At 36.7% G+C, this 25,419-nt stretch overlaps 1 protein-coding gene across 16 annotated transcripts in view; it reads left to right on the top strand.

The window, feature by feature from the left end:
• The window catches only part of LOC136849139 (bestrophin-3-like), a 31,279-nt gene extending 8,100 nt beyond the window's left edge, over nt 1-23,179 (top strand). For 2 of the 16 annotated variants that reach the window (XM_067122189.1, XM_067122188.1), the window contains exons 2-10: nt 11,120-11,352; nt 13,680-13,808; nt 16,066-16,176; nt 16,453-16,624; nt 17,107-17,236; nt 17,983-18,221; nt 20,458-20,691; nt 20,981-21,133; nt 21,719-23,179. In XM_067122189.1, the coding sequence (XP_066978290.1) occupies nt 13,738-13,808; nt 16,066-16,176; nt 16,453-16,624; nt 17,107-17,236; nt 17,983-18,221; nt 20,458-20,691; nt 20,981-21,133; nt 21,719-21,724 (1,116 nt within the window). In that variant the 5' untranslated portion in view covers nt 11,120-11,352; nt 13,680-13,737 and the 3' untranslated portion in view covers nt 21,725-23,179. Of the gene's footprint in view, nt 1-10,955; nt 11,353-13,535; nt 13,809-15,216; nt 15,361-16,065; nt 16,177-16,452; nt 16,625-17,106; nt 17,237-17,982; nt 18,222-20,457; nt 20,692-20,980; nt 21,134-21,718 lie in introns of all 16 variants that reach the window. The other 14 variants (XM_067122187.1, XM_067122186.1, XM_067122203.1 and 11 more) reach the window with 7 other exon arrangements.
• The last annotated feature ends 2,240 nt before the right edge of the window (nt 23,180-25,419 follow it).

Genomic DNA, 25,419 nt, shown 5'->3' with positions numbered 1-25,419 from the left:
AGACATTCGCCACAATGATCATCATACCGTAGCCATCCACTAACGTGAATAATTTTCTTTGTGTTAGAAGTAATCGTCAGTGTTGTTTCATAGCGAAGACTGCATATCGCAGTCATTCTTGATCTTTGAATAGAAAATATAATCGAATGGCTACGTGTTAAACATTAATAACGAGGTTGCAATTTATCAATTAAAACTCATGTGCTTCTGCGACGGCCGGGATTCGTACCATATACTATATATATATATATATATATATATATATATATATATATATATATATATATATATATATATATATATATATATATATATATATATATATATATATATATATATATATACATATATTTATAAAATTCCTAGATACACATGCATATGTAAACGCTCACATGCTTTCATGTAGTTGCGTATATGCGCACATGCAGCCACACCGACTTTTGTAGATAAAATAACCAGTAGGTATGTCTTTATAATTTGTGTTGATGAAAAAGTACGATACCTCCCATTTGTTTATTTGTCCCAATGCTATATTTCCGTGTGTAATGGGCAAAGTAATGCAGACGGTGCCAGTGAGGGTAGAGGGTAGACCAATGCCGGGCACAGAGCCAGGCGTGCCAGTAAATTTCGTTCAGACGGACAACCCTGCTGACGAAAGTACTGACACGTGATTATCAGCGAGCTAAAGAGACGTTTCTTCTTTCAGCTCTCAAACCAACGATTTTCAAAGCATTGCAGTTTGTTGATTATTCTCTCTCGGTTAGGAATCTTGATTAGGCAAGCACTTGCTTGAAAATTAATATTATTGTTATAAGTGCGTTATTTTATTTACGTGAAAATTAAGTTAATGTATTATTTAGGGTACACGAAGGCAGTTTAATGTTCACGTGGAAAACGTGAAAAACAACTTTCCTCTTTTTTGGGGCATCCGTGAAAATAATGTTAAGATTGTTTACTAGAACCAGGAATCCGGATGAAACCGGAAATAAGCTGTCTAGAGAGGGTTGCGGGAAATGAAGTCATCGACCAGAAAGAAAGTCGAGGGAGAACTTCAGTTCGACATTAAGCAAACTGTGGCGTCAAATAATGGACATCATGCATTCAGACGATTTTTTGGAAGCTATGGGGTCTCTGAAAATGTAAGAGAGAGAGAGAGAGAGAGAGAGAGAGAGACTTTCAGCATTATAGTTTGGAGCTCTTTGAGGTGTGCCGCTTTGTGCCGTTTGGCTTGCAGCGCTTTATCGTTTCAGTATTCTTATTATATTAAATGATCGTGTTCATGTTATGATTCAGTTAGAAAATATACCCTCATCCATAACGTTCACCTGTAAATAAATTAAAATTATTCGTAGATAGGTAGATCAATGGATAAGCACGTTGATTTATTGTTAAATTGATGAATTCATAAGTTTTTCCTGACAAGTAGGAATGATACTCAAAGGTCATGAACTTGAAGCTACGTGCGCCTAAACATGCTGCTACGTGCCGCTAAACATGCTCCTACTTGCACCTAAACATCCTGCTACGTGCACCTAAACATGCTGCTACGTGCCCCTAAACATGCTCCTACTTGCACCTAAACATGCTGCTACGTGCACCTAAACATGCTGCTACGTGCCCCTAAACATGCTGCTACGTGCACCTAAACATGCTGCTGCGTGCCCCTAACCATGCTGCTACGTGCCGCTAAACATGCTGCTACGTGCACCTAAACATGCTGCTACGTGCACCTAAACATGCTGCTACGTGCCCCTATACATGCTGCTACGTGCACCTAAACATGCTGCTGCATGCCCCTAACCATGCTGCTACGTGCCGCTAAACATGCTGCTACGTGCACCTAAACATCCTGCTACGTGCACCTAAACATGCTGCTACGTGCCCCTAAACATGCTGCTACGTGCACCTAAACATGCTGCTGCGTGCCCCTAACCATGCTGCTACGTGCCGCTAAACATGCTGCTACGTGCACCTAAACATGCTGCTGATATGTTCCGCGAACAAGTTTACTGGTTTTCCAATTCAAACGAGGTATTTCGAGCATTTCAGTTTTCGCGCCCGAACAATGTTTCGACCATTTTCTCTTGGTTTTGAGCATGATCAAAACAAGTTTACGTCTCGTGTGCACTTATCCGGGGATTAGGTATTTCTAAGTAAATCGGCTGATCAAGTTTCTAGGACGAAGAAATATCCCTGCTTTGTCTTCCGCGTTTATGGAATCGTCACTTTTTACTTTAGAGAAATTTGTTTTCACGCAAAAATGTATGCGCTTATTTGAAGTCTGCACTGAAGACCGTCTTCTAAGAATTCTTTCTTACTTTGCTGTGATTTCTATTATAGTCGATACAAAATGCACTCTTAATCTTGTCTGAATACTTTGCTGGAGTATTTCCAATCAAAGTTAACGACAAATTCGTCTCTAACGGAAATACAATATGATTCAGAAAACAAGGAAGTAATTGAGGAATTCCAAGAAAGTCCAAAATGTATGATGTATATCCTCGCCATTCCTTAATTGGATTTAATTTTCGGGTGCGTTAGCTCCCTGAGCTCAGCTCAAAAACAAAAAATGTTGGGGATTACGTATTTAAACGTAAGGTGAACAAAATTAAGGTCAGTTCCTCAATAATTACGTAGCCAGATCTCTGAGCGCCTTAAATGTCGTCCCAAATATAAACGACAGCAATTTAATGCCAAGTATAAAAGAATATTGTTATCTGCACAAACCCAAGTATAATTTCGGACCCAACTGTCAGTTGAAATGAGGAAGTCCTTTCTAGCTGAGTCGGGGCACTCAAGAGATCTCCTCTCCTCCTCCTCCTCTCTTTCAGGTCTTGCTTCCATTGACAGAAACGTATCACGTTGTGCCTGAACCACTATCGGAAGCATGTCCGCTATCTCTAGTTTGAACCGGTCTCGCTTGTTGCACTTATTGCTGTGAACGCTCTCATGTCCTCACGTCGCTTCTCTCACCTTCCTGCAAACACGTGTGCTTTTGATCCAACGTACTGCCTCTCTCTCAACTGTCTGCGCAGCACTCAGCAGGTTTTCTCAAGCCTTCCACCTTCACAGCATCGGGGTACTCTGCTATCTATCTTGTCTCCGGGATCTGCGCTTCCATACAAATAAAAGACAGAGAGGTTTTGCGTATATAATACGTATTTACTAGTTCCTGCCCCACTGAATGCTATGTTGTAAATGTCAGTATTCGAGCATTTTTCCCACGAAAGTGATTATTATAAGGCTGAGATTAAATGCTGCCATAGTTCTCTTAGTGATTACTATAAGGCTGAGATTAAATGCTGCCATAGTTCTCTTAGTGATTACTATAAGGCTGAGACTAAATGTTGTCATAGTTCTCTCATGTTAACGTCTTCGTAACGGTAAGGCAAAGAGAAATCGTTTATAATTGAATAAACAACCAGAGTTCATGCGTTTTGTAGATTTTATATCCGTGTGTCAGATATCAGACGTGTTATAACAAAAAGAAAGTTATTTAGCAAAAATTACTCTCTCTCTCTCTCTCTCTCTCTCTCTCTCTCTCTCTCTCTCTCTCTCTCTCTCTCTCTCTCGCACTCACTCTGCGCGCCGTGTGTATGTACTCGTATCAAGTGACCCAGAGGAAAAGCATGTAAGCTATTTTCTCGGGATTTCGATTGGGAGCGGTAAACAAACAGGAGGAAATGATCATTCTAGATTTCACCACTAAAAAGTGCACAAAACGAGAGAGAGAGAGAGAGAGAGAGAGAGAGAGAGAGAGAGAGAGAGAGAGAGAGAATCTTCTTGTAACTTCATGCTGTAAAAGAGATTGTACTCGACTTTAACTCTGTTTTGATAAGTACTACTATTCTGGAAAGTGTCGTAACCTCTTTGTGTATAGGTGCCTGGCTTGAACGGAACGTTCGGGTTTTAAAACTTACCCTGATCTCACGAAAAGAGCAGCAGCTCCGTTCTTTTATTTCAGTGGTTCTGGCTCACAGTACGTGCAAGTTTTCAGTCTGTAGGTTTGTGGAAGTCTAGCCTTTTATCTGTTATCATCATTTTATCATTAATATTGTTACTTATTATCTGACTTCGAATTGAGGTTAGTTTCTTGTCGCCAACCAAGAATATTTTACATTACAATTTAGTATTTTTGTATTCAGTTTAATGAGATCAAAATCATTTATCGGCAAGTTTTTTCCCCGAATATCTAAACTGCATAAACAGATGGAGTCAGATCTTTTCAGAAAATTGAACATTATCTGAACCTTGACCACTATCGTCTTCAGTTAATCCACTCTTGAACTTTTCATGAAAATATAATTTGTCATCATGTGATTTCCCGAAATCCGTTAAGATTGTTATAAGATAACAGATACGAACTGCTGAAGCTGATGCTCTGTTTACATAACCACCCACAGACTGTACTTGAGCATATTTATACAGAGACAAAATGGAAACACGTACTTGGCCGATGCATTGGATGAAGACCGGAAATCCTCTCTCTGGTTGATTAGAAAAATCGATCGCACGTATAGCATCATAATGCCGATGCAACTGTCACGTAGTAATCCCATTAGATCAAGGACTGAGAGTCATAAGATCATTTGAAGAGGATATTGGCATTGCCAGCGTCTGGGTATTCCTTGAATGTCTTTGATGTGTGTGCATGGCATCTCTTGAGTCAATGTGATGTTGTGCCGTGAGTCGGCATGTGACGAATGTTATCAGCGTAGTTCGCATTTATTACAGGGGATTAGCATTTATCTAGACCTAGTTAAGATTACTGTGATATTAGGTTCAATTTATAATAATTTTTCATATTTGTTTTATTTACACGACACATGCCTCCCAGGGAATCACACACACACACACACACACACACACACACACACATATATATATATATATATATATATATATATATATATATATATATATATATATATATACACACTGTATATCACCTACAATCTCTCCTGCAAGAATCCATAATTCTTTATTTCCACCGTTTCATTTAGTAATACTTCTTCAGTAAATTCAAATACTTATTGCGAAGTTCACCCCAACAAATTCGAAATGATAAATTAACATTATAATGAAATGTTAGAACCCTCAAGATACGTACACATATATCATATGGATTAGTTATTATCACCTGTACATGCACATTCTGTTAACAGCATTAATTTGTATGCCAGTGGATATCAAGTTAATTTATGTATGCAACGGTATTCAATCGCCTACGTAGACTTGCAGATTTTAAGTGTTAATTGGCGTCAGTTTCAGTAATGGCATATATATATATATATATATATATATATATATATATATATATATATATATATATATATATATATATATATATATATATATATATATATGTATGTATATATATATATACATATATATCATATATATATATATATATGTATGTTATATATATACATACATATTTATATATATATATATATATATATATATATATATATATATATATATATATATATGTTTTATCCCATAATGAAAGTAACAGTGTTGTTACTGCCTAGCTTTGATTCACAGATGATAATTATGAAGATATATCCACAATGAAAGTTGGCGTACGTTTGGCAACTACCAATTTTTTAATTTTAAAATCTTCAGTTCGGTACCATGCTTGTGAAAAAATGTATAAGTGCAGTCTCACACAGTCTCACTTTACAGGTATAATAGACATAAAATCTCGCGGTTTATGAAGAGTAATTCATCACCCGAACGAATCATAGGCTGTGACGTATTTCATGAACATGAGATCGTCAGCAACCATAAATCTTATATTTTTTTCAGTAACGTTATCTTATATCATATAAACAATAAAAAATTCAATTTAGCTACGTGGCAGGGGCAACTAAATATTTCCTTTAAAAAAAAAAACCTGGAAATTCTGTATTTTTAAGGCTTCTGGCACATCATAAGAAGTACTTTAAAAATGGAGGCAATTTATTACAGTAATCAAATAGGCTCGGTATGTTTAATTCATAGTTTCATTCTTAATAAGACAAAGATGAGTCAGAAATTTCCTCATTTTAAATATTAAGTAATATAGATTAATCGTCATGAAAGTCGCCATACCTCTAGCAGCATAACCTATAAAATTTGAAACTTTCAACTCCAGGCTACTGTTTTTACTAAAATTGCATATTTAGGTCCTATCATGTCCTCTCAAGTGGGATAATATTCATAAAAAGTTGTTGGTTATCAGTAAAATACATTTCCAAGATAAGGTGCTTGTGAGGGGTATAGTCCACAATCGAATTATCATGTCGTCTGTCACTAATGTCACGGAACCAATCAGGGGACTCCACGTGTCATATCAGGATTGGATGATTTGAATATGAGTGACGTGTCTGGTTATTTTGAAAGTGCCGTCGCACACAGGAAGGATACAATAATAAGTTCCTAAGTCTTCACCATCAGCATTACACTTGAGTTTTATTACAGTCAAATTTCAGTTTAAATCCGGTAAATGAATATCGAGCTTGACCATTTTTATTTGTTTTTTGTGTTATCTAGGCTAATATAATCTCAAGAATTCGATATAATAATAGATGTTAAAGAGCCGTGTTTGGCTTGCGAGCTGGGGTTTGCCCTTCTCTGATTCAGAACTTGACTGGAGATATGATCTTCGAGGACGAAAATGTATTGTTTACTAATATACATTCTTTGTACTGAAAGGGAAGAATGTTGATACAATTTCTTTCCTTGTATTAACATACAGTCAGCGTCGTATATATCTGTAAGTGCTCTCACACCTTAGAATTGCAGTTGTATTTAAACACAATAAAGAATTTTCATTTTTGTCAAGAGGGTAGCAACGAATGCTTTGCCAGTGCTGACTTCATTTGCACATTTTATTCACATTTAGCAAAATACATCTAAGGAAAAATTACACTGAATGAATATACCCTTGTTTTGAAGTGAACGATGAACATGTTCCTCATTTTTCCAATCGCAGTCGAAACCGACCCAGGCAGCTTGCTCTTAAACACTAAATACGAATCACTTCAGGCTGACGATAGCCAAATACCTCTGATTTTCTGAGAACCGCGGCCATCGTACCCTTTGTCTACGTCTGTGTCTGTGTTCGTTTGGCTATTTCTCTATGTAGAACTTGAAACCTTCCACAAATGAACAAAAGGAAAATGAGAAAACCCGAGAAATCAGCAAGAATATATGAGTCACTGGATAAATTGTACGTTTATATCCGTTGTTGTTTTCATTCAGAAAGTTTACCTCGGATCTTCAGCTTTACCTCTTAATGACTTTTTGCGAGCCAAGTGATACAGAACTTTTTTTTTTTTTTTTTTGTATCTGTTTTCCCGGCCATAGAGTACAGTTCTCCTCTTCCCCTTTAACTCGCCAGTGAAAGTCTCTACATTATGTCCATTTTGGCTGCCCTCCAATCATATGCCAAGTATAGCCTCTTCCGGAAATATTATAAGCTGGTTTTGTTGCTACTCGTATGTAGAATAAAATATAAATCTTAGATAATAACACCTGAACCCAGTTACATATTTTCAGATCAATAGCTAGAATGACAACTTGACCTTATAGAATCATTAGCTTCGGGAACTTTCACTCCAAATTCTTCTGTTTATATCATCACAACTATTCAAAGAATGTTGATGTTTAGGAAGACGATTTCTGTCCCTAAATTGATATGTAGGAGACTAGCAAAATCGTTTCTTCGGAACAGCTATACTTAAAAATCTGTTGCAAATGGAAACTCCATTAGCAAATATTACTGCAGAGGGACCGCGTTGCTAAGGAAAACTGCGTTACTCAAGGAACGTTTCAGAAGATCTGAATATTAATTTAGAGTCATTAAAAGACTCCAGTTTTCCTTTTTCTATACTAAGAGATGAAATGATGCATCCGACTTCCATTTAGCAAGAAAAGTGAAGCCAAAAGTGATGTTGTCCTTTTGAGGAAATCACTGACGTCGAATTTTAAGTTCTTCATTGCTACTTTTTAAAGAAATACAAATAGAAGTCCCGCTATATCCATTGAGGTTTTTGCATTTTCCATCTCCTGATCATAAAGTAGTTATGAACAGATTGACCTATATTGGCATCATGCCATCAATGAAAAGACCAGAATCAACGTTTTCGTAATGATACGTGTTACTTGATTGTTTTACAGTTTGACACCGTTAGATATCACAATACCTGTCGTGTTCTTTATTGAAGAGAATAGATTTCATCTACGAAAGAAAAAGCAATCGGAAATTTTAAGCTAAAAATATACGATTAAGGTTCTACATTGATCAAGAAAAGGGACAGTAATTGTACGTTTTAAACACCCAATGTCCTGTTTCATAATCATACAAGAGTGTTATTTCCTCTTTGATAAAGTTGATAATTGTCATTTTCTCTTTGATAAATTTACAAGACTTCCATTTTCTCTCCGATAAACTTATAAGGTTAGCATTTTCTCCTTGATAAACTGGTAATACATGAGTGCCGTTTTCTCTTTGGTAAAATAATAGTTTATATTGTCAAAGTTGATAAACTGATTAGGGAGATATTTTCTATTTGATAAACTGATGAGTGATATTTTTTATTTGACAAATTTACAAGAGTTACTTTCTCTGAAACACAAGGTAAAACAGAAAAAAAGATATAGTAGACGAAGGGGAAATGTTAAAACATCAGTTAGCATTACATCAATTATCAGAGTAAAAGAAGAGTGAGAAGAAGAAGAAGAAAAAGGCAGGCGGGTCACCTTATAGCTGCGTCTGAGACAAAGCGTGGGTGTGGTATTTCTTGGCACAAGTCTTAGACCCTCTCCTGACAAACAAAATGAATGACTTTGGTTCTTGATAGAATACGTGCTTTTCTAAACGGGTTTCGGCAATCTGATATCCAGAGTTTGAGTTCAGTGTAACTTTGAAATGAAAACGAAGAGAAATTACGCGTGAGGTGGAATGGAGCTTGTCGTCAAAGTTTTTATTTCAACATCGTACATAAGACTCTCTCTTCAGCGAATGGCAGAGCAAATTAACTGAGGCTAATGACAACTCGGGCAGAATTTATGAGGCTTTTGAGGAGGAATGTCTCGGAGTTCTAAGGAATCGTGAGTACGTGAGTTTCCGGTAGTGTGGAGCCTCTAAAAATTTACGTACAGTTGACAAGGAAAAGTATTAAAAATAATTTATTGTTTACCGATGTTTATCACGGCTGTCATCTTGATGTCATTTTCCCATTAGAGAGACTATGGTTTGATCGAAGTCGGGGAATTCTTGATGAAAAGTAAAGTGAAAAGCAAAAAAAAATACATAAATTTTTTATTTACAGACATTAATAGGATATATACGGAGAAATGATTTACGCTGTATCATACAATAGGTCTGATATTATCTTCACAGGAAAGTCTCATTGTCAGGAATTCTCAAGCCTCATTCGACTGCAATATTTGCACACTTCATTATAGTTTTACCGACTATTCCAAAATTAGCATAGACTCTTTCCTGTTGCATAAACACTTTACAAAAGGGTTGGCAAAGGGATCATTGATAAAATGCAGAGCCTTGAACAAATGGGAACCTTCTTGCCATTATGTAGTTTGTCTCAGCGATATACTGTTCGATGAAGAAGCGAGGTGAATGAACCAGACAAGCCAAGGACAAAATAAATATCAGCTAATTTCGGAAGTCAGGTAAACTCCTTTGGCGACAATAAATTACATAATATTGTTAATATTGGCCAAGAGGTGCTGTTTACATTCGAGAAAACATTACTGAATGACCGTGATCTTTTAATCTTTTTTTTAATATTGGAACTCAGGTAAATTCCTTTTTTGGCCAAGAGGTGCTGTTTACATTCGAGGAAACATTATGAATGTTAGTAATCTTTTTATTTATTTTTTATTTTGAAGCTGCTTTTTTCCTTTAACATCTGTTCACCAAACACCCCTCTGACAGGTTGACAAGGCCGGTAAATATGCTGCTTACTCTGTGTACGTGCGTGTGTGTATGTGTACGCGTGTGTCTGAGTTGTCGAGTTATTTTCAGTATATTGTACTCGTTTTAATGTAATTATTCTGACTATGTGGGATTTATAACTAAGTTTTTAGATGAAAAAGAAACTGTTCTTCTTGCAGAGTCAATCAGTAAGTCTTATTCCTGTGCCGTAGGAAGGAACTTGGACGTCGGGTGGAAATGCGAAAATAAATATAGTACCTATCATGACACAAGATTAAAAGACCTCCTGCCTTTAACTGACGTCAGGGAAGGCTTTTCCGTTTTGCTCTATCATTTAAAAATTTTTTTTTTTTCTTTTTAAGAAAATTCAGGCGTTGTTTTAACTTTGTATTCTAGCATAAACAGTGTCAGTGCCTTCTAATGTTAGGACACTGGGTTTTTTAGGAGAAACATTATTGTCATTTATTTTTAAATTGTAGTGTGATTTTCTCATAGAGTACATTTTATTCTTATTGTTCATATGTTTCACTTCTTTATCGTATGAGTTTTGACTCAGTTCACTTAATGGCAGTTGTCAGACCCATAAATTTCATGTTGGAGCCCAGAATTTTCCTAGCTATGCTGACAGCAAGAGAAAAATAATGACATTGATGCTGCTTATTTCTCCCCCAAAGTTCTTATTCATATCACCCCTGTTTGCACTTACTTGGATGGCTTATGTTGTTGTCATTTATCAAGACAGAAAACTTGTTCTGATTCCCTTTTTCCTTTTGAGCAGAAGAAAGTACTTTAGGTTTCATTAACTTCTTTTCCTTTCACACGTCATTAGTGAAAATCGCTAACCTCTTCGAAACCTAGAGATTTGGGGTTTAGGGTTACTGTATCATAGTTTGCATTTTTTTTTTTATCAAAATAGAAATTTAAAGAAGCAGATGGGGATACTCCTCACCAAAAAGGAATACATTAGATAGTTGGTACCATATTTTTAAGATTACTGTACTGTAACCAGGGTTTACTACTTTTCCGTATGAAGAGGTTCATTTGTGATATGCAGAAGAACTAGAATTGAAATCATGGATGAGAGAGGGATATCATTCCGTCAATTATCATCATCATGAAAAGCAGCATTGTCCTGTCAATGAAAAGACTAACTGCGAACAACTGCTGTTCCAGTGCTCTCCATAAACTGTCTCTAGACTTCTTGACCATGAAGACAGAGTCTTCCAACTTGTTCACCCGCCTTTGCATAAACATTCACCGGCATTGTCATCAATAGCGCCAGCAAGCTGCTCCTCTTCTTTCTTCTTCTTCCGTTTAAAGTCAGACTTCTATGTCGATATGGTGGTCGCGTACAATCATATCGTCGAGACGGTTCGAGCTGGTACTTTCTTCAGGCTGCTCTTAAGGTGTGAGTTTGGAGCGACGAACATTATCATCCTGACAGGAAGCTGCAATAGCAATCACTCAGTTCCCCTAAGTTTCGTGAGATGGGTCCCTTTCGTGAATAATAAAAAAAAAAAAGTTTGAATTGTATGTCCCTGTAGTACTGAAACAGTAGCTGGAAACTAATCGATTTTCCCAGGCTTTGATTCTGGCACTCACTTATTAACAAAGTGTTAAGTGTACATATGTAAATAGGCATATTTTATTTCCATGTTCCGCCATTGTCCCCCTTTACGGTATCGTTTGCAATTATCATAATAACTATTGTGTGGAGGAACTCCTTGGCTTATCACCCCACGAGTTACCACTGTAACATAACACTTTCCTTTGAGGTGCTTACGTGGAATATGGTATAAATGCTCTCTTCTCCCAAAATTTGTTTATGGCCTTAGGTTTGATTTTACCCCAAAAATTATTCATGTAAAGCTACCTGTTATAGTCTACAATGATCTGACATCAGATTATCGTTCTTTCATTCATTGAGTTTTAAAGGCCATTGGTTTTCCACTTGGTATTTGTAAATAAGTCTTCAGTTCATCAGAAAGCTTTGTACATCATCTAGTTACTGATATCAGTTTTATTAACGATTCTCATTTTTAGAAGCTGCCTCGGACCATTGTCATTCGTGATGGGAATTCCACCATAAACATCTCATTAACAGCTCACCTTAAATGAAATTAGCGCTGCAGTCAACTATAGTGTTGCAGATTCTGCGAATGGCAAATTGTAACAAATGAGTGTGATTCCAGAGCCATACGTCTAATACAACGCCAAAACTCTTATTAATGTGACGAAGTGATTGTTTCTTTGAATGCAACTAACTATTTCTTCTAGTTCACTTTCCTTGGCAGTGACAAATATGTTCTTTAGGCGTCACTTATAGCTGTTACGGGAAACTAGTTTTCGATCTGGTTTATGTGTCATAGACGAGAGGACACAGTCCTGAATTATTTTGGATTTACAATTTTCTTATAACAGTTACATTACTTAATTTCCATGCGATTCTTTGTTTAAACAAGTATAATGCTCCGAAGTTTCTTCGGGGCAATCGAGTTTTCTCTACAGCCGCTACAGCGAATAATCAAGGCCACCGAAAATAGATCTATCTTTCGGTGGTCTCGGTATAATGCTGCATGAGCCGCGGCCCATGAAAATTTAACCACGGCACGGTGGTGGCCTATCCTATATTGTTGCCAGAAGCACGATTATGGCTAACTTTAACCTAAAATAAAATAAAAACTGCTGAGGCTAGGGGGCTGCAATTTGATATTTTTGATGATTGGAGGGTGGATGATCAACATCCCCATTTGCAGCCCTCTAGCCTCAGTAGTTTTAAGATCTGAGGGCGGACAGAAAAAAGTGCAGACGGAATAAAGAGCGGGCGGACAGACAAAGCCGGCAGAATAGTTTTCTTTTACAGAAAGCTAAAATGGACGCAACTGTCTCACAGATCATTAGACATCTTATAGCTTAAGAAAATTTTACCACATTAACAATAATTTTGGTCGTGCGTGATAGCTGTTAAAGATCCCTGTTTGCTGGTCTATGACAAGGGAAGACTTCTGTTAATAAATGGGACACAGGAAAGAAGAGTAATGGTAAAGGAAAGGTTTATATTAGAAAATTTATGGAGATGCCAAGAAGATGGCACAGTTCTAGAAGAGCTTTAGGAACAGTTAATAATGAAAAAGATTCAGTAGTCCAAAAGTTCGTCGATAGCTGTATAAAGAAAAAGACTAGCTTTTGGTTAATTTTTCCTTTATGATTTTTCTCTTTGTGCGTTCTGTTCATATTTTAGTTTTATATTTTGCATTATCTTGTTTGCAGTTAGGAGGTATGTGTTAGTTAGTTAAATGTAAATTCAGAAGGTAGGAAGTGCTATAGTCCATTCGCGGGGAAAAAGTACTGTGGGTACTTGTCACAAGTGAATGGGTGTGCATGAAGCTGAACGTTAATCCTTGTGACTTCAACTTTATATCAGTCCTGTCGGTAATCGGAGAGTGATTTATAGTTAAGACACTGCACAGGTGCCACGAAAAGTTCAGCATGATCGCAGAAACGTCTCTTTGTTGGAGAAACTTATCAGTAGTCTTCCAGAAAATGCTGCGCCAAATTTGTCTCTATAATCAGCCCGCCAATTTTCCAGGAAATTCGTGGTCCCTTCCACAAATAGAAAATAAACTTACATGAGCGCTTTTAACGACACAAATTTATACGACAATCAAAGCTGCTTCTCTAATCTCAACCAGATTTTTCATTCTATCCACTGACGCTGAGGGTCTCTCTCTAGGACCTGCACCTGACCAGTATTTTAAAAACTGAGGAGCTCCCGCCACTGAAGAAAAAAAATGGTAGTTCATTACATCCACCGCGTGTCATCCGTGGGTGACTTTGGTTCTTTTGGAAGGCTCCTCTTCAGGTGGGAAAACGACAAGAAGAAGCCACGTCATTCCTTCCCACCCTGACTTAATAAAATTTGCCATCAGTGTGTTGGAGTGTTTGCCAGTAACAAATGACCCTGTTCGACAGCAAAGGGAGAAAGAGTAGCTCTGTTGTAATTTGTCATTAATGGTGACTTTCAAGAGGAGACAAAATAAATCGTTTCATGGACTGAAGACAAAAAATTACGACAATTCACAAGATCTGACAGATGAAATATTGGACATGACAATTACATAGTCAGCCTCTGTAGTATATTTTATTTCTTGTTTTCCAGAGATTTCATGAAGGGTATTTTTTCTTGTTTTGTTGTTGTGGTAATCATAGTTCCTAGGACACAATTTTTAACTTCAATCCAGAGTTTAGAATTAGAAAAGTAAGACATTCCAAATTCTATTCTGTAGTTATTTAAATATGAAGACTAATTTTTTCTTATCATCAGTGAACTGTGGGTCATGATGATGATTCATGAAAAGTGAAATAATACATGAAACATGTATAAACGACCACTGATGAGTTGGGCACGGGTGACATTCTGTCAAGGACAGGGACTTGACAACTGGACGCTTCAAGCCATCGTCATTTCATTTCTAAACTTTCTAACGGATTGTTTATACACGACGTGTTAGATTTAATTTTAATTTTCTCTTTCCCAATTTCCTTATTTTCCACGAAGCCTGTTCGTTTTTTTTTCTCTTGACGTACGTTTTATAGAAAAATGTCCAATGTGAAGTCCCTTTCTAATGATTTTTTTATTTTTTTTATATTTTACAAATTCTACCTCTCTGTTTCCCAGAGGCGATAATCTTGTGCATGTGCGTTTATCATTTTGTCCTATCATTGCATTACCCTTTTTAACAAAACTCAAGCTTTTTTTAAGATTTTTAAGAGAGAATAGATATCACTGACTGCATAATGACCTCATCACGTCAAGCAAAGCAAACAGTATTACAGGTATTGCGTAGTTTGGTAAACCTACTTGCTTTATTAGCCTATGAAGCAAGAAGTCAATAAGAACATTGGAAATATGGCTTGCGTTTGGTTTCATAGAAAAAATCAGTATCATTTTCATTGGCAAAGGTTACAGTCCTTCCTAGATGGGAAGCGTCATCGTTTGTCATGCAGAATAATGGTGGCATTACCAATAAAGAAAATGATAATTCTAATCAGTGATGCTGCTATATTTTACATTCTTTAAGAATCATAAGGTAAGTTGACAAAAACACGCGAGTTAAATACAAAAAAAATTGTATTTTAGAACTGAGAACGGTTTGGTTCCATGAAACGGTTTTTTTTTTTACTCATGACTGGGATTCACCTTATTCTTGGCAACAAAAATAGGTATAAATGCTTATAAAGAAAATCTATTGAACTAATCTTTCGTTCAGGTGAAGACCACTGACCAAGACTGGAAATATTGTAGGATATCTCTAATTGGTCAATTCCACCGCTGCTGCCACCATGGTTGTAACTTACACCAATAAGATTGCCAACCTTAAAGGCTTTGGGTCATTCTGCAGACTTTTACTCAGGTAGGATGAAACTATTTGGAAGCATGAGTACGCCATATGATTTTTTTTTTTTTTTTTGCAATACTTTGCATATTTAGATACCCACGGTAAGGATGAAAGGTAACTTAATGAAACAGAATGCAGATAGGGGCTTCTTCTTCTAGGGATAATTTTTGGAAAACCGGAGTATAGCGCGGTCAGAAGTTGATATAACTAGTTTTATCTAATACCTGTACTAAGCATACCCTCGCAATAGACCCTTTGCACGTGCCCTAAAACTCTGTAGTGATTCGCAAAGCAATAATTGCATGTTCTTGTGACCGACAAGTGGAATTTGAATGTAACAGGAGTAAAATTGTTGCTGCATTTTGTGAGTAGGCTGTGTTATGACCAAGTTTGCATTTTTACCGCCATTGTCCAAAGGAGTTGTATGAAAAATGAAAAGATATAACCTTAGAATTATTTGATCAATCACTGCATAAGTAGAATATCACAAGTGATTTCCTAACACCACTTACAGTAGTTATATAAGAGGATGCAAATTTTATCTTAAAATAATATATGTATGTAAAGAATAATGGTAACTAGTGATGGTGCCATTTGTTATGCAGTTACTTGATTAGTTAATACACAATACACACACGCTCACATACATATATATATACATATATATATGTATATATGTAATATATGGATATACCCACGAATTCTTACTTTTGTTGTCAGATGGAAGGGAAGTGTCTACAAGATGGTTTGGCAAGATATGCTGGTCTACATCATTCTCTACTTCTCCATATCATTTTTATATAGATTTGGCTTATCGGAAGATCACAGAAGGTGAGGCTACCGGAAAACTATTTTTGAAATTTGGTTGCAAAACTGATATACCTACTCTCTCTCTCTCTCTCTCTCTCTCTCTCTCTCTCTCTCTCTCTCTCTCTCTCTCTCTATATATATATATATATATATATATATATATATATATATTTATATATATATATATATGTATATATATATATACATATATATATATATATATATATATATATATATAATATATATTATATATATGTATATATATATGTTTATTTATTTATTCATTATTTACTACAGAACGTTCGAGAAATTATCGATTCACTGCGGGCATTTTAGAAACCTCATTCCTATATCCTTCGTCCTCGGCTTCTATGTGTCATTGGTGGTCGGCCGCTGGTGGGGGATGTACCAGAGCATGCCGTGGCCGGATACACTCAGTGTCTTACTCTCCACACACGTCCAGGGACAGGTAACTAGTTCATAATAAATATTAATAAAGGTAATCTCACTCGGGCCACTTTTAAAACTGATATCAAGCAGGTACAATTAATAACAAGTAAAAAATGCGCCGAAGTTTCTTCTGCGCAATCGAGTTTCCTGTACAGTGTATAATGCTGGATGAGCCGCGGCCAATGACACTTTCAGCCACGGACCGGTGGTGGCCTGTCCTATAGCGTTTCCAGACGCACGATCATGGTTAAATTTAACCTTAAATGAAATAAAAACTACTGAGACTAGAGGGCTGCAACTTGGTATGTTTGATGATTAAAGTGTGGATGATCAACATACCAATTTGCAGCCCTCTAGCCTCAGTAGTTTTTAAGATCTGAGGGCGGACAGAAAAAGTGCGGTCGGACAGACGAAGCCATCTTAGTAATTTTCTTTTGCAGAAAACTAAAACTCATCACTTCCCATCAAAAGGAAACTAATTCTCTTATTTTACTTTCTCAGGATGCGCATGCGCGGATGATGCGCTGCACCGTCATTCGATATGTCAACTTGGCTTTTGTCATCACCTTCTCCATGATCGCTCCAGCGGTCAAGAAAAACTTCCCGACACTGCAGCAAATGGCGGATGCAGGTAGAAGCCGGAAGCGTCACGTATTTTGTTTTTCTAGTTTGCAATAATATTACGGGGTTTTTTGTTGCTTTATATTTCTTGTTGAACTCATGAAAGTCAGTTGATTTTTCTCTCCATTTTACACGTGGACATTCTATTCCGTGGAAGGTTGCTGCATGAGTTCATTACCTCTCAGATTATTTCATTAGAACTTATAATAATAATAATAATAATAATAATAATAATATAATAATAATAATAATAATAATAATAATAATAATGGGAAAAACAGGCACCCAGTCACATTTGTAATAGAGATAAATATTTACCTAAAATCTAGATCGAACCCAAGCCCCAAGTGAAAGGTAAGGTCGCTGCCAACTAACCCATGAATAAGTCTAGGCAAGTTGCACACGTGACTGTATTGATCACCCAGGAGAGGTGATTCGAATGAAATGTCATCAACTAAATTGATGCTGGGTCTGGAAGTTTGGTAAAAATCTCTGGTTTGCAAGGTGTGCAGCCTGCCCAGGTAAGGGCACAGGTACCGTACAGCAAGGTCTAGAGAATACACTGTGTTCTCTAGACCTTGCCTTACAGGAGCTTAGCTTCCAACTTTTGTTATGGCTTGTGTGGGTCAGCTGTTATTGCCTTTTATTTGAGTCTTGGTTTCGATGCCGATATGAGGTGGAAATTCAATAAAAATGATAATAGAACTATCCGTAAATGCAGGCCTATTTGCTCATTCTTGCTTTGCTCGCCTTCAGGTTACATGACGAACAACGAGATGGAATTACTCGAGGGACTGGAGAAGAAGACGAAGGTTCACAAGACCTGGGTCCCGTTCATGTGGGCTTGCAAGGTCGTCGACCGAGGTCGTCGAGAGGGAAGGATCAAGGACGACGTCTCTCAGAAGAGCATCACGGACGAGATTCTCCGTCTGAGGGGATGCTGCGGTGATCTTTTGGGATGGGACGAATACAACATTCCTCTGGTGTACACGCAGGTGAGACGAAATTCAGGACTCCCTATTTCTGTCTGATGACGCGATGAATTGAGGTAGTACATTTTGTGTAACTTTTAACTATGATCTGGAAAAAGCTCAATCAACTCCTGCTGTTATATAAATTATATATATATATATATATATATATATATATATATATATATATATATATATATATATATATATATATATATATATATATATATATATATATATATATATATATATATATTATATATATATAAGCATTGCCACAAAATGTTTTTCATATAATCTTGTTTTAATGCTGATACTGTGACGGTTTATTTGCTGTTGATGAGCTCATCTGTCCGCAATTTTTCATAGATTTGTTGCTAAAAGTCCTTCATCTTCCTTTCCCTCAAAGCATTAAATAACACATTTTTTCCCAATCTTGTCCTAGTATCTTTCTTATAGTATTTGTAGCAGCTTTCCCAAAGCCATCTTTAATGCCATTAAGACTTTCTATTCCATTGAGTTTCATAGCCACAAGTTCTTTCTTTACCTAATTACATGACTTATCACTGACCAGATAGCGGCGGAGTGATTACAGTAATTAACACCATTTAGGCTTGACGGCCTTAATGGCGAACTTCTGTTAGGGTTACTGTGTGGACTTTGGGAATAATAACCTTAGAAGAGGATATGTTTTCGCCTAAGAATGTTTTCGAGTGAGTCTGCATGTGCTTTTGCAACGGATTTTCGATTGAATAAGTGAGCAGGATAAATCCACTGGCGCTCCCCAGTTTAGCACCACTGTTATGAGGTAAAGCTGAGCCTTAAAACAGCACGGGATCTCTCTTTGTGTATCAGCCCATCAAATCTCTGTATGTATTTGTATTCAAAATTGTATTTTTTTTTTCGAAGATTGATGATAACATATAATCAAATTCGTTTGTTGTAGGAGAATGGAATATTATACCAGACTAATATTTAACAAGCGGATTCTTGCGCTAAATTTTTTTGCCATAAGCGATTTCATTTTTTGAATTTTTGCATATGTGTAAATTATATTTTTTTAGTAAACTTTGTCACTAACAACATAGTTTTTCAAGTCATTCATTTCGTGCTTGAATAATTGTCTTATTCTGTAATGTGTTTTTTGTGCACATTATAAGCGTCTCTATGTGATTATTATCGTCATGAATCAGTGTTTGTGAGAAATTCCCATGCAAGCTGGTTCTAAGTGTCTCCATTTATCAAATAAAACAACATATATTCACAGCTGAAACTTATCGATGATAAGTTATTTCATCAACTGCCAGAGTATGACATCAAGCACTCCTTGATTCTTCCACACCTCCTGGAATCCATCCGCAGAATTGGCTGAAAGAGCCCCTGGAAGGTTCTTCCTCTTCAAGAGTACTTGGCACGTCACTTCGTAAGACAAGGGTTACGAGTTGCTGTAGTGAAGGCTAATGGATGACCACATTCAATGAGGGATCTGAGATCCTCTTGTAAGGGTCTGGGATATTATCGGTGAAAGGTTTGGTTGACCAGAAACCATTACGTACAATAGGCCTGAGTGAATGTCTGCATTTGTACATTTGCCTACTGATTCCAGTACACATGCTTCTACATAGTAAACATCGATTTCGATAATTATATGTATACATTTACGCAAGTTTCATGATCGAAGTCATGACTTAGGATATCACTTGCTTGAAATGGATATTCAAAAACTTTCAGAATGTACAGTACATTTAAAAACTTTCACTTATACAAAACGTTTCTTAAAGATAAATCAGCTGAACGGAAAAAACTTCAAATACAGAACATTCATAAGGAAAGGAAAAATTGAAGTTTAAATTAGGAAAGTACTAAGCAATAAGAAGGAAATGTAAGTAAACAATTAAGGTTCGAGAAATAAAATTCAAATTTTCTCGTTAAAAACAAAAGTTTGGGATGATTATTCACTGCTATTGCACAATGAAACCTATACTGTAACATAGAAAATGTTGCTCCGTAACTGGTGACTCAAAATCTTAAAGCATTTATAATTAGCATTGTACCAGGATATTGCTAGACAGCAGCTGTTAATAGACAGGATATAAAATTTGACCAATGACTTGATAAAACTGCGGATTCAGCTGAAACGAAGAAGAAGAAGAAGAAGATAGCTAAAAATGTTTTATCCAGAATTACACCATGTTGTCAAAATTTGATAAACAACTCAGTAGTAAGTTGCGAGCTTGTTCTAAGTGACTCTAATTTTCAGGTCGTAACAATCGCTGTCTACTCGTTCTTCTTGTTCTCTGTCATTGGAGAACAGTTTTTGGACCCCACAAAGGGTTACCCCAACAACGCCATCGATATATACGTCCCGATCTTCACCCTTCTGCAGTTCTTCTTCTACATCGGTTGGCTTAAAGTAGCCGAGTCTCTCATCAACCCTTTCGGCGAAGACGACCACGACTTCGAGTTCGTGCCTCTGCTGAAGAGACATCTCGAGGTGAGGAAGGTGCCAAGTCGATCAGCCATCGACTTTCTAATTTTTTTTTTATATAAATCAAAGCGTCCTAAGTTAGGGAAATCTCTGTAGTATATTATATTCCTGAAATGACGGACACAACTGAACAGTAAGTCATTTAACGTCACATCTGTTCCTGTCGATATTTAGGGTTATCTTTAATTTCTTTGGTCCGTTGTTCGAGAAATACTAGTTGACCTTTATCCACATATTTTCTTTCCAGAAGTCTTACTTCCTGGCTGATCGCACCCAAATGATTTTCTATTTCCAGATGTCCTACTTGTTGGGTGACCCTCAGCCAAATGAACTTCCTACAATGGTAAACGATCAATACTGGGAAACGGCGTTCAATCCTGTAGAAGGCGTTTGTCAGGTCAGCAATGCAGACTTCCTGCTGGCGAATCAGTTTACGCCAGCCGCTGAGGTAAGTGTTGATTTCACTGTCGCGATGGAAAATCTATTGGTTGTTTTTCTATGAGAACTCGAGGATAATATTCGGATCTAAAAATAACAGTGAATTTTAAGTGAATACGTTTTAAAGATTAATAGGCTTTTTAAGTTGGTTTCTATAGCACAGGAGCTGAAATGTTACCTTTACATTCCGAATTCGAGCTCAAAAAGCAGAAGATAAATGCCGTATAACTTTATTATTAAAAACAATGGTATTTATCCTTTAATTTTTGTGATTCAGTTTGTAGTCAGTGGCCAAGGACTCCTCGGCCAAGATGTTATGCCACAGTAATTCCTGATACTGTAACATCATCTGAACCCAGGCCTAATCCTAAATTAATTATATATCTTACGATTTTTCCATTTGCCTGTAATCTATGACACACACTTACACGAATTCCACGTACACATACCAACTTATTGAAGAACTATCTCATATACAGGACCAGACAAATTATTATAGAACAAATATTATGCATGCATAGAATTCCTCTTTGCCAGTATCTGCAGGGCCATGCAGTGAAAAATTTGTTCATAATAAGGCATTGTTTATTTTCAGGTTTAACGAGAACGAAGTCCTGTGAGGGTGGTAACCACGCATCATTTTCTAATGAGTGCACCGAAGTACTTCACTGGATTGCCATTCTTTAATTATTTTGTCATATTTCATAAGAAATGGTGTACGCGGCACGCAAAGAATCTAATTACTGCAAATTGTAAAACGCCAGATATCTATTGAAAGAGTGTGCCAGTTTCTCATGAAAATAGTTCTTAAGACATTGCTTTTGTTAATTTTTTTTTTTTTTAGTGAAACGAGAGTGCATCATTTTCCGAACGTAAAAACCAACTATGAAAACTAGCCTGAAAAGAGTTTGTGGAAAAGAGAAAGATATCTTAGTTACGTAGGATACATCCCATCACAGGTAACGATAACGTTATTGCACTCAAATCTGGAATAACTTGATGCAAAGATAGTAGTGAGCCATTTGATTTGCCTAAAGGAAGAGGAAATCCATTCAGTTTCCTATGAAATTACAATACGATCAAGATGACAAGACTATTACATCCTGTGTTTAGGTAGCCATGATAAGAGCTAAATGTATGTTTACGTAGCTGGCTGCTGTACAAGTTTGGCCTATCTGTCCGTCCAAAAAGATAAATGCTACAGGCTTTTCTTGTGGTGTTCTGCTTGATGCTCTTATTTTTTACTTCCTGGAAAAAAATGTTCGTAAGGTTTTGTTCGTACTTCTTCATAAAGTACCTCATTTCTAATGCTTTAATAAGAGTCAGTAAGTGATACAAAGTGTTTGTTTTCTGTGTTAAATGATAGGAGATTTATGTTAATTTTTGTGTGAGAGTAAATGAGCTCATAGATTTAAATTTAAACAGGAGCTCTACGTCTGTCTGTTTGTCTCTCTTTCTTTCTATCTGGCCTTGAGTCGTAGTAATAGACGAAGTGTCCAGTGTTGGAGGGTGACTTCCCTAAAATTCAGTAGGGCTCTACTACCCTGGGTAATAAATTATACACCTAGCTGTTAGTCGATCCTTGTGGGTTGCAGCTAGGGTGGTAAAAAATAGAGATGAAACCTCAGACGTCAGTGTTCAGTGTCCCGTTAATATGTATACTATCAAAACGCGGATGGACGCTCTTCGAGGTAAACCTCAATTTACCGGGATGAAACCATTTGTAAGATACTTTGGGAAGATACGTTCTCTCTCTCTCTCTCTCTCTCTCTCTCTCTCTCTCTCTCTCTCTCTCTCTCTCATCAGTGTTTAGAGTAGTCATGTTATATATTTGAAGAATGTAATAAGACATGTTGCTAAGACTATTGACGTTATTTACCAAAATACCATTTTTTGCTGTTTTTGAAGGCACAAGGAGAATGGAAACATATACATACCTCAGTCAAGTGTTTTACAATATCAACGGATTGTTGCTTCAGAAAAGCTGTTTGTTTATAATGGTTGTCATGTTGTTTTCACGCTGTGAAGCATTTGTAAGAGTAAATGTAATGGATGGTCAGACCTTTTATTATTCCATTTATTTTACTCAGTTTTACTTTCACTGGACATTGATTGTGGCTTGACGGATTCGCATCTTGAAAATGACAGGTCAGTTATAATTCAGGAAGTACTCAAGAAAAGAGAGCATTTCACATTTGTAAGAGATAGTATAAGAAAATGTGCTAAGAAGGCAAGAAACTCCACATTCTGGAAGTAAATGGCATGAGAGTTGTAACAAACAGGTTGGCTATTTTTCTGTAACATTCACACCAGACGGTAGAACAGAAGACCTCCTGGAGGCCTGCAACTTCTCAGAGAGTCTTCATGATTTGGACACTTGAAATTCGCAAGAGTGGACCAAGAAGGCACGGCAAAGAAAACCACAAGGAGAGGTCCATTTTCAGACGGTAATGGTTCACAGGGAGTCATGAGAGTCATAGGAAATAGAGGGTCAGTTGAAGAGACAAGTTTCTTTTATTATTTTTTTTCTTTTTAGATATGTAGTGTTTCAGAGATTTTGTCGTCCTTTTTATTCGTAATGTCTTTTCTAGAATTTCAATTCTTTCTGTTTTCAGAAGTCTGGCCTGACTTTCAAGGGGCATGGGTGACACCAGTCCTAAACAAGATTTTGTACTGCTGCGTTTAATCTTGCGGATTGCTTAGTATGATAATAATAGCAAAATCGTCCAACGACAGAAGAGGAAAGGATACATCCTTCAAAGCTAAACAGTAAATAAAAAATATACATGAATTAATCCAGGCAAAACCATTAGCCATAATTATCTTATAGCCCTTACCCCGAAAGCCTAAATCAGATACAGCGAGATTTAAGCATCGATACATGAAGTTATTTTCAGAGCCAGGCCATCACGGAACTTAGGCTAATTATTTCAGCCAGGCGATAACAGTTCAATTAGGAAAGAGGGAGAAAGAGCCTTAGCCAAACATATTATTACCATTATGTATAATCATTCATAGTTGCCTTTTGCAACTGAGAAACAAAGAAACGAAGATAAGCTGATACTCGATACCTGAAAAATAAAAAAAACTCAAAGAACAAAAACAAAGAAACCAAACTGAATCTCGCGCACAATCCTTCCAATCTATCGGTTGGAGGTCGACCCTCCTCTCCTCGCCCGGGACAATGGCCACTCGAAAGGACAAACAAGTGAGGGGAAGGTCAGATGATGTTTTTATATCGCAGGTGTGAAGAGAGACACGTACTATCCCCTAAGAACTAGCCATAGCAACCGATAAATCTTTCTTTAATGGTTCTGCTCTGAGTCGAGTCCGGGGCTCCCTTTCCTTATCTTAATAGCGCCGGACATCCTAATCGTTACAGATCTGCCATTTTGGTTTCTTTCCTTTTGTTTTGACAGTTTTAATCGCCCTTAAAGCCCTGCTTTTCATGTCGTCATTTAATTTGTTTCTTTGATAATATAATATAAGAGCTTGATTTAATATTGTCACATGACTCATGCACATACATACACACAAACACACACACACACACACACACACACACACACACACACACACACACACACACATATATATATATATATATATATATATATATATATATATATATATATTATATAATGGATGGGCTGCTGTGCAGAAAACTTTCACAACATCAGCGGCTTCATACGCCTGAACCAAAGGCTCACCATCTGTTCATTATACCCTGATAGATACACTACACCATTTATGCCTGTCTTGCACTCACTTTTGCTTTCTGGGTGTCTAGGCCCTTCTTCTTTTACACTATTTACACAGCCCATTCAATGTGGTTCTCTTCTCCTTCCTCTTAAAACATCTGAATTGTGCACTTTTCACCAGACTCTTATTGTTGTTTATTCTTTCCACATGACCAAACCATCTCAAAACACTCTATCCATCTTTCACTTATACTAACCTTTGATCACCCCTGCATAATTCCACACTTGGCCATTCTTGTTCTTGTGACACTTATACTACATAAGCAATTCATCTCAGCAGCTTCCACCTTTTTTCTTGTATACATATTAAAAATCTATACTTTACGTCCTTAGAGGAGCGTATGCTGAACAATCCATTCATACATTCCAACCTCATCATCCAAATTTTCTCCAAATATTTTGAATGCATCCCGCTCCATCATCTAAAGTATTTTTGCCAAAATATATATTAAAAAAATGGAAAACAGCATTTCAAGTTCATTGACCAAATTTTTGAAACATTATAAAGTCTCATCGTCAGGGCTGTAAAATGATA

Source organism: Macrobrachium rosenbergii, chromosome 20 (assembly GCF_040412425.1).
Source record: "Macrobrachium rosenbergii isolate ZJJX-2024 chromosome 20, ASM4041242v1, whole genome shotgun sequence".
Classification (NCBI taxonomy): Eukaryota; Metazoa; Arthropoda; class Malacostraca; order Decapoda; family Palaemonidae; genus Macrobrachium; species Macrobrachium rosenbergii.
Note: the sequence above shows the minus strand (reverse complement) of the source record. Positions and strands in the feature narration are given on the sequence as shown.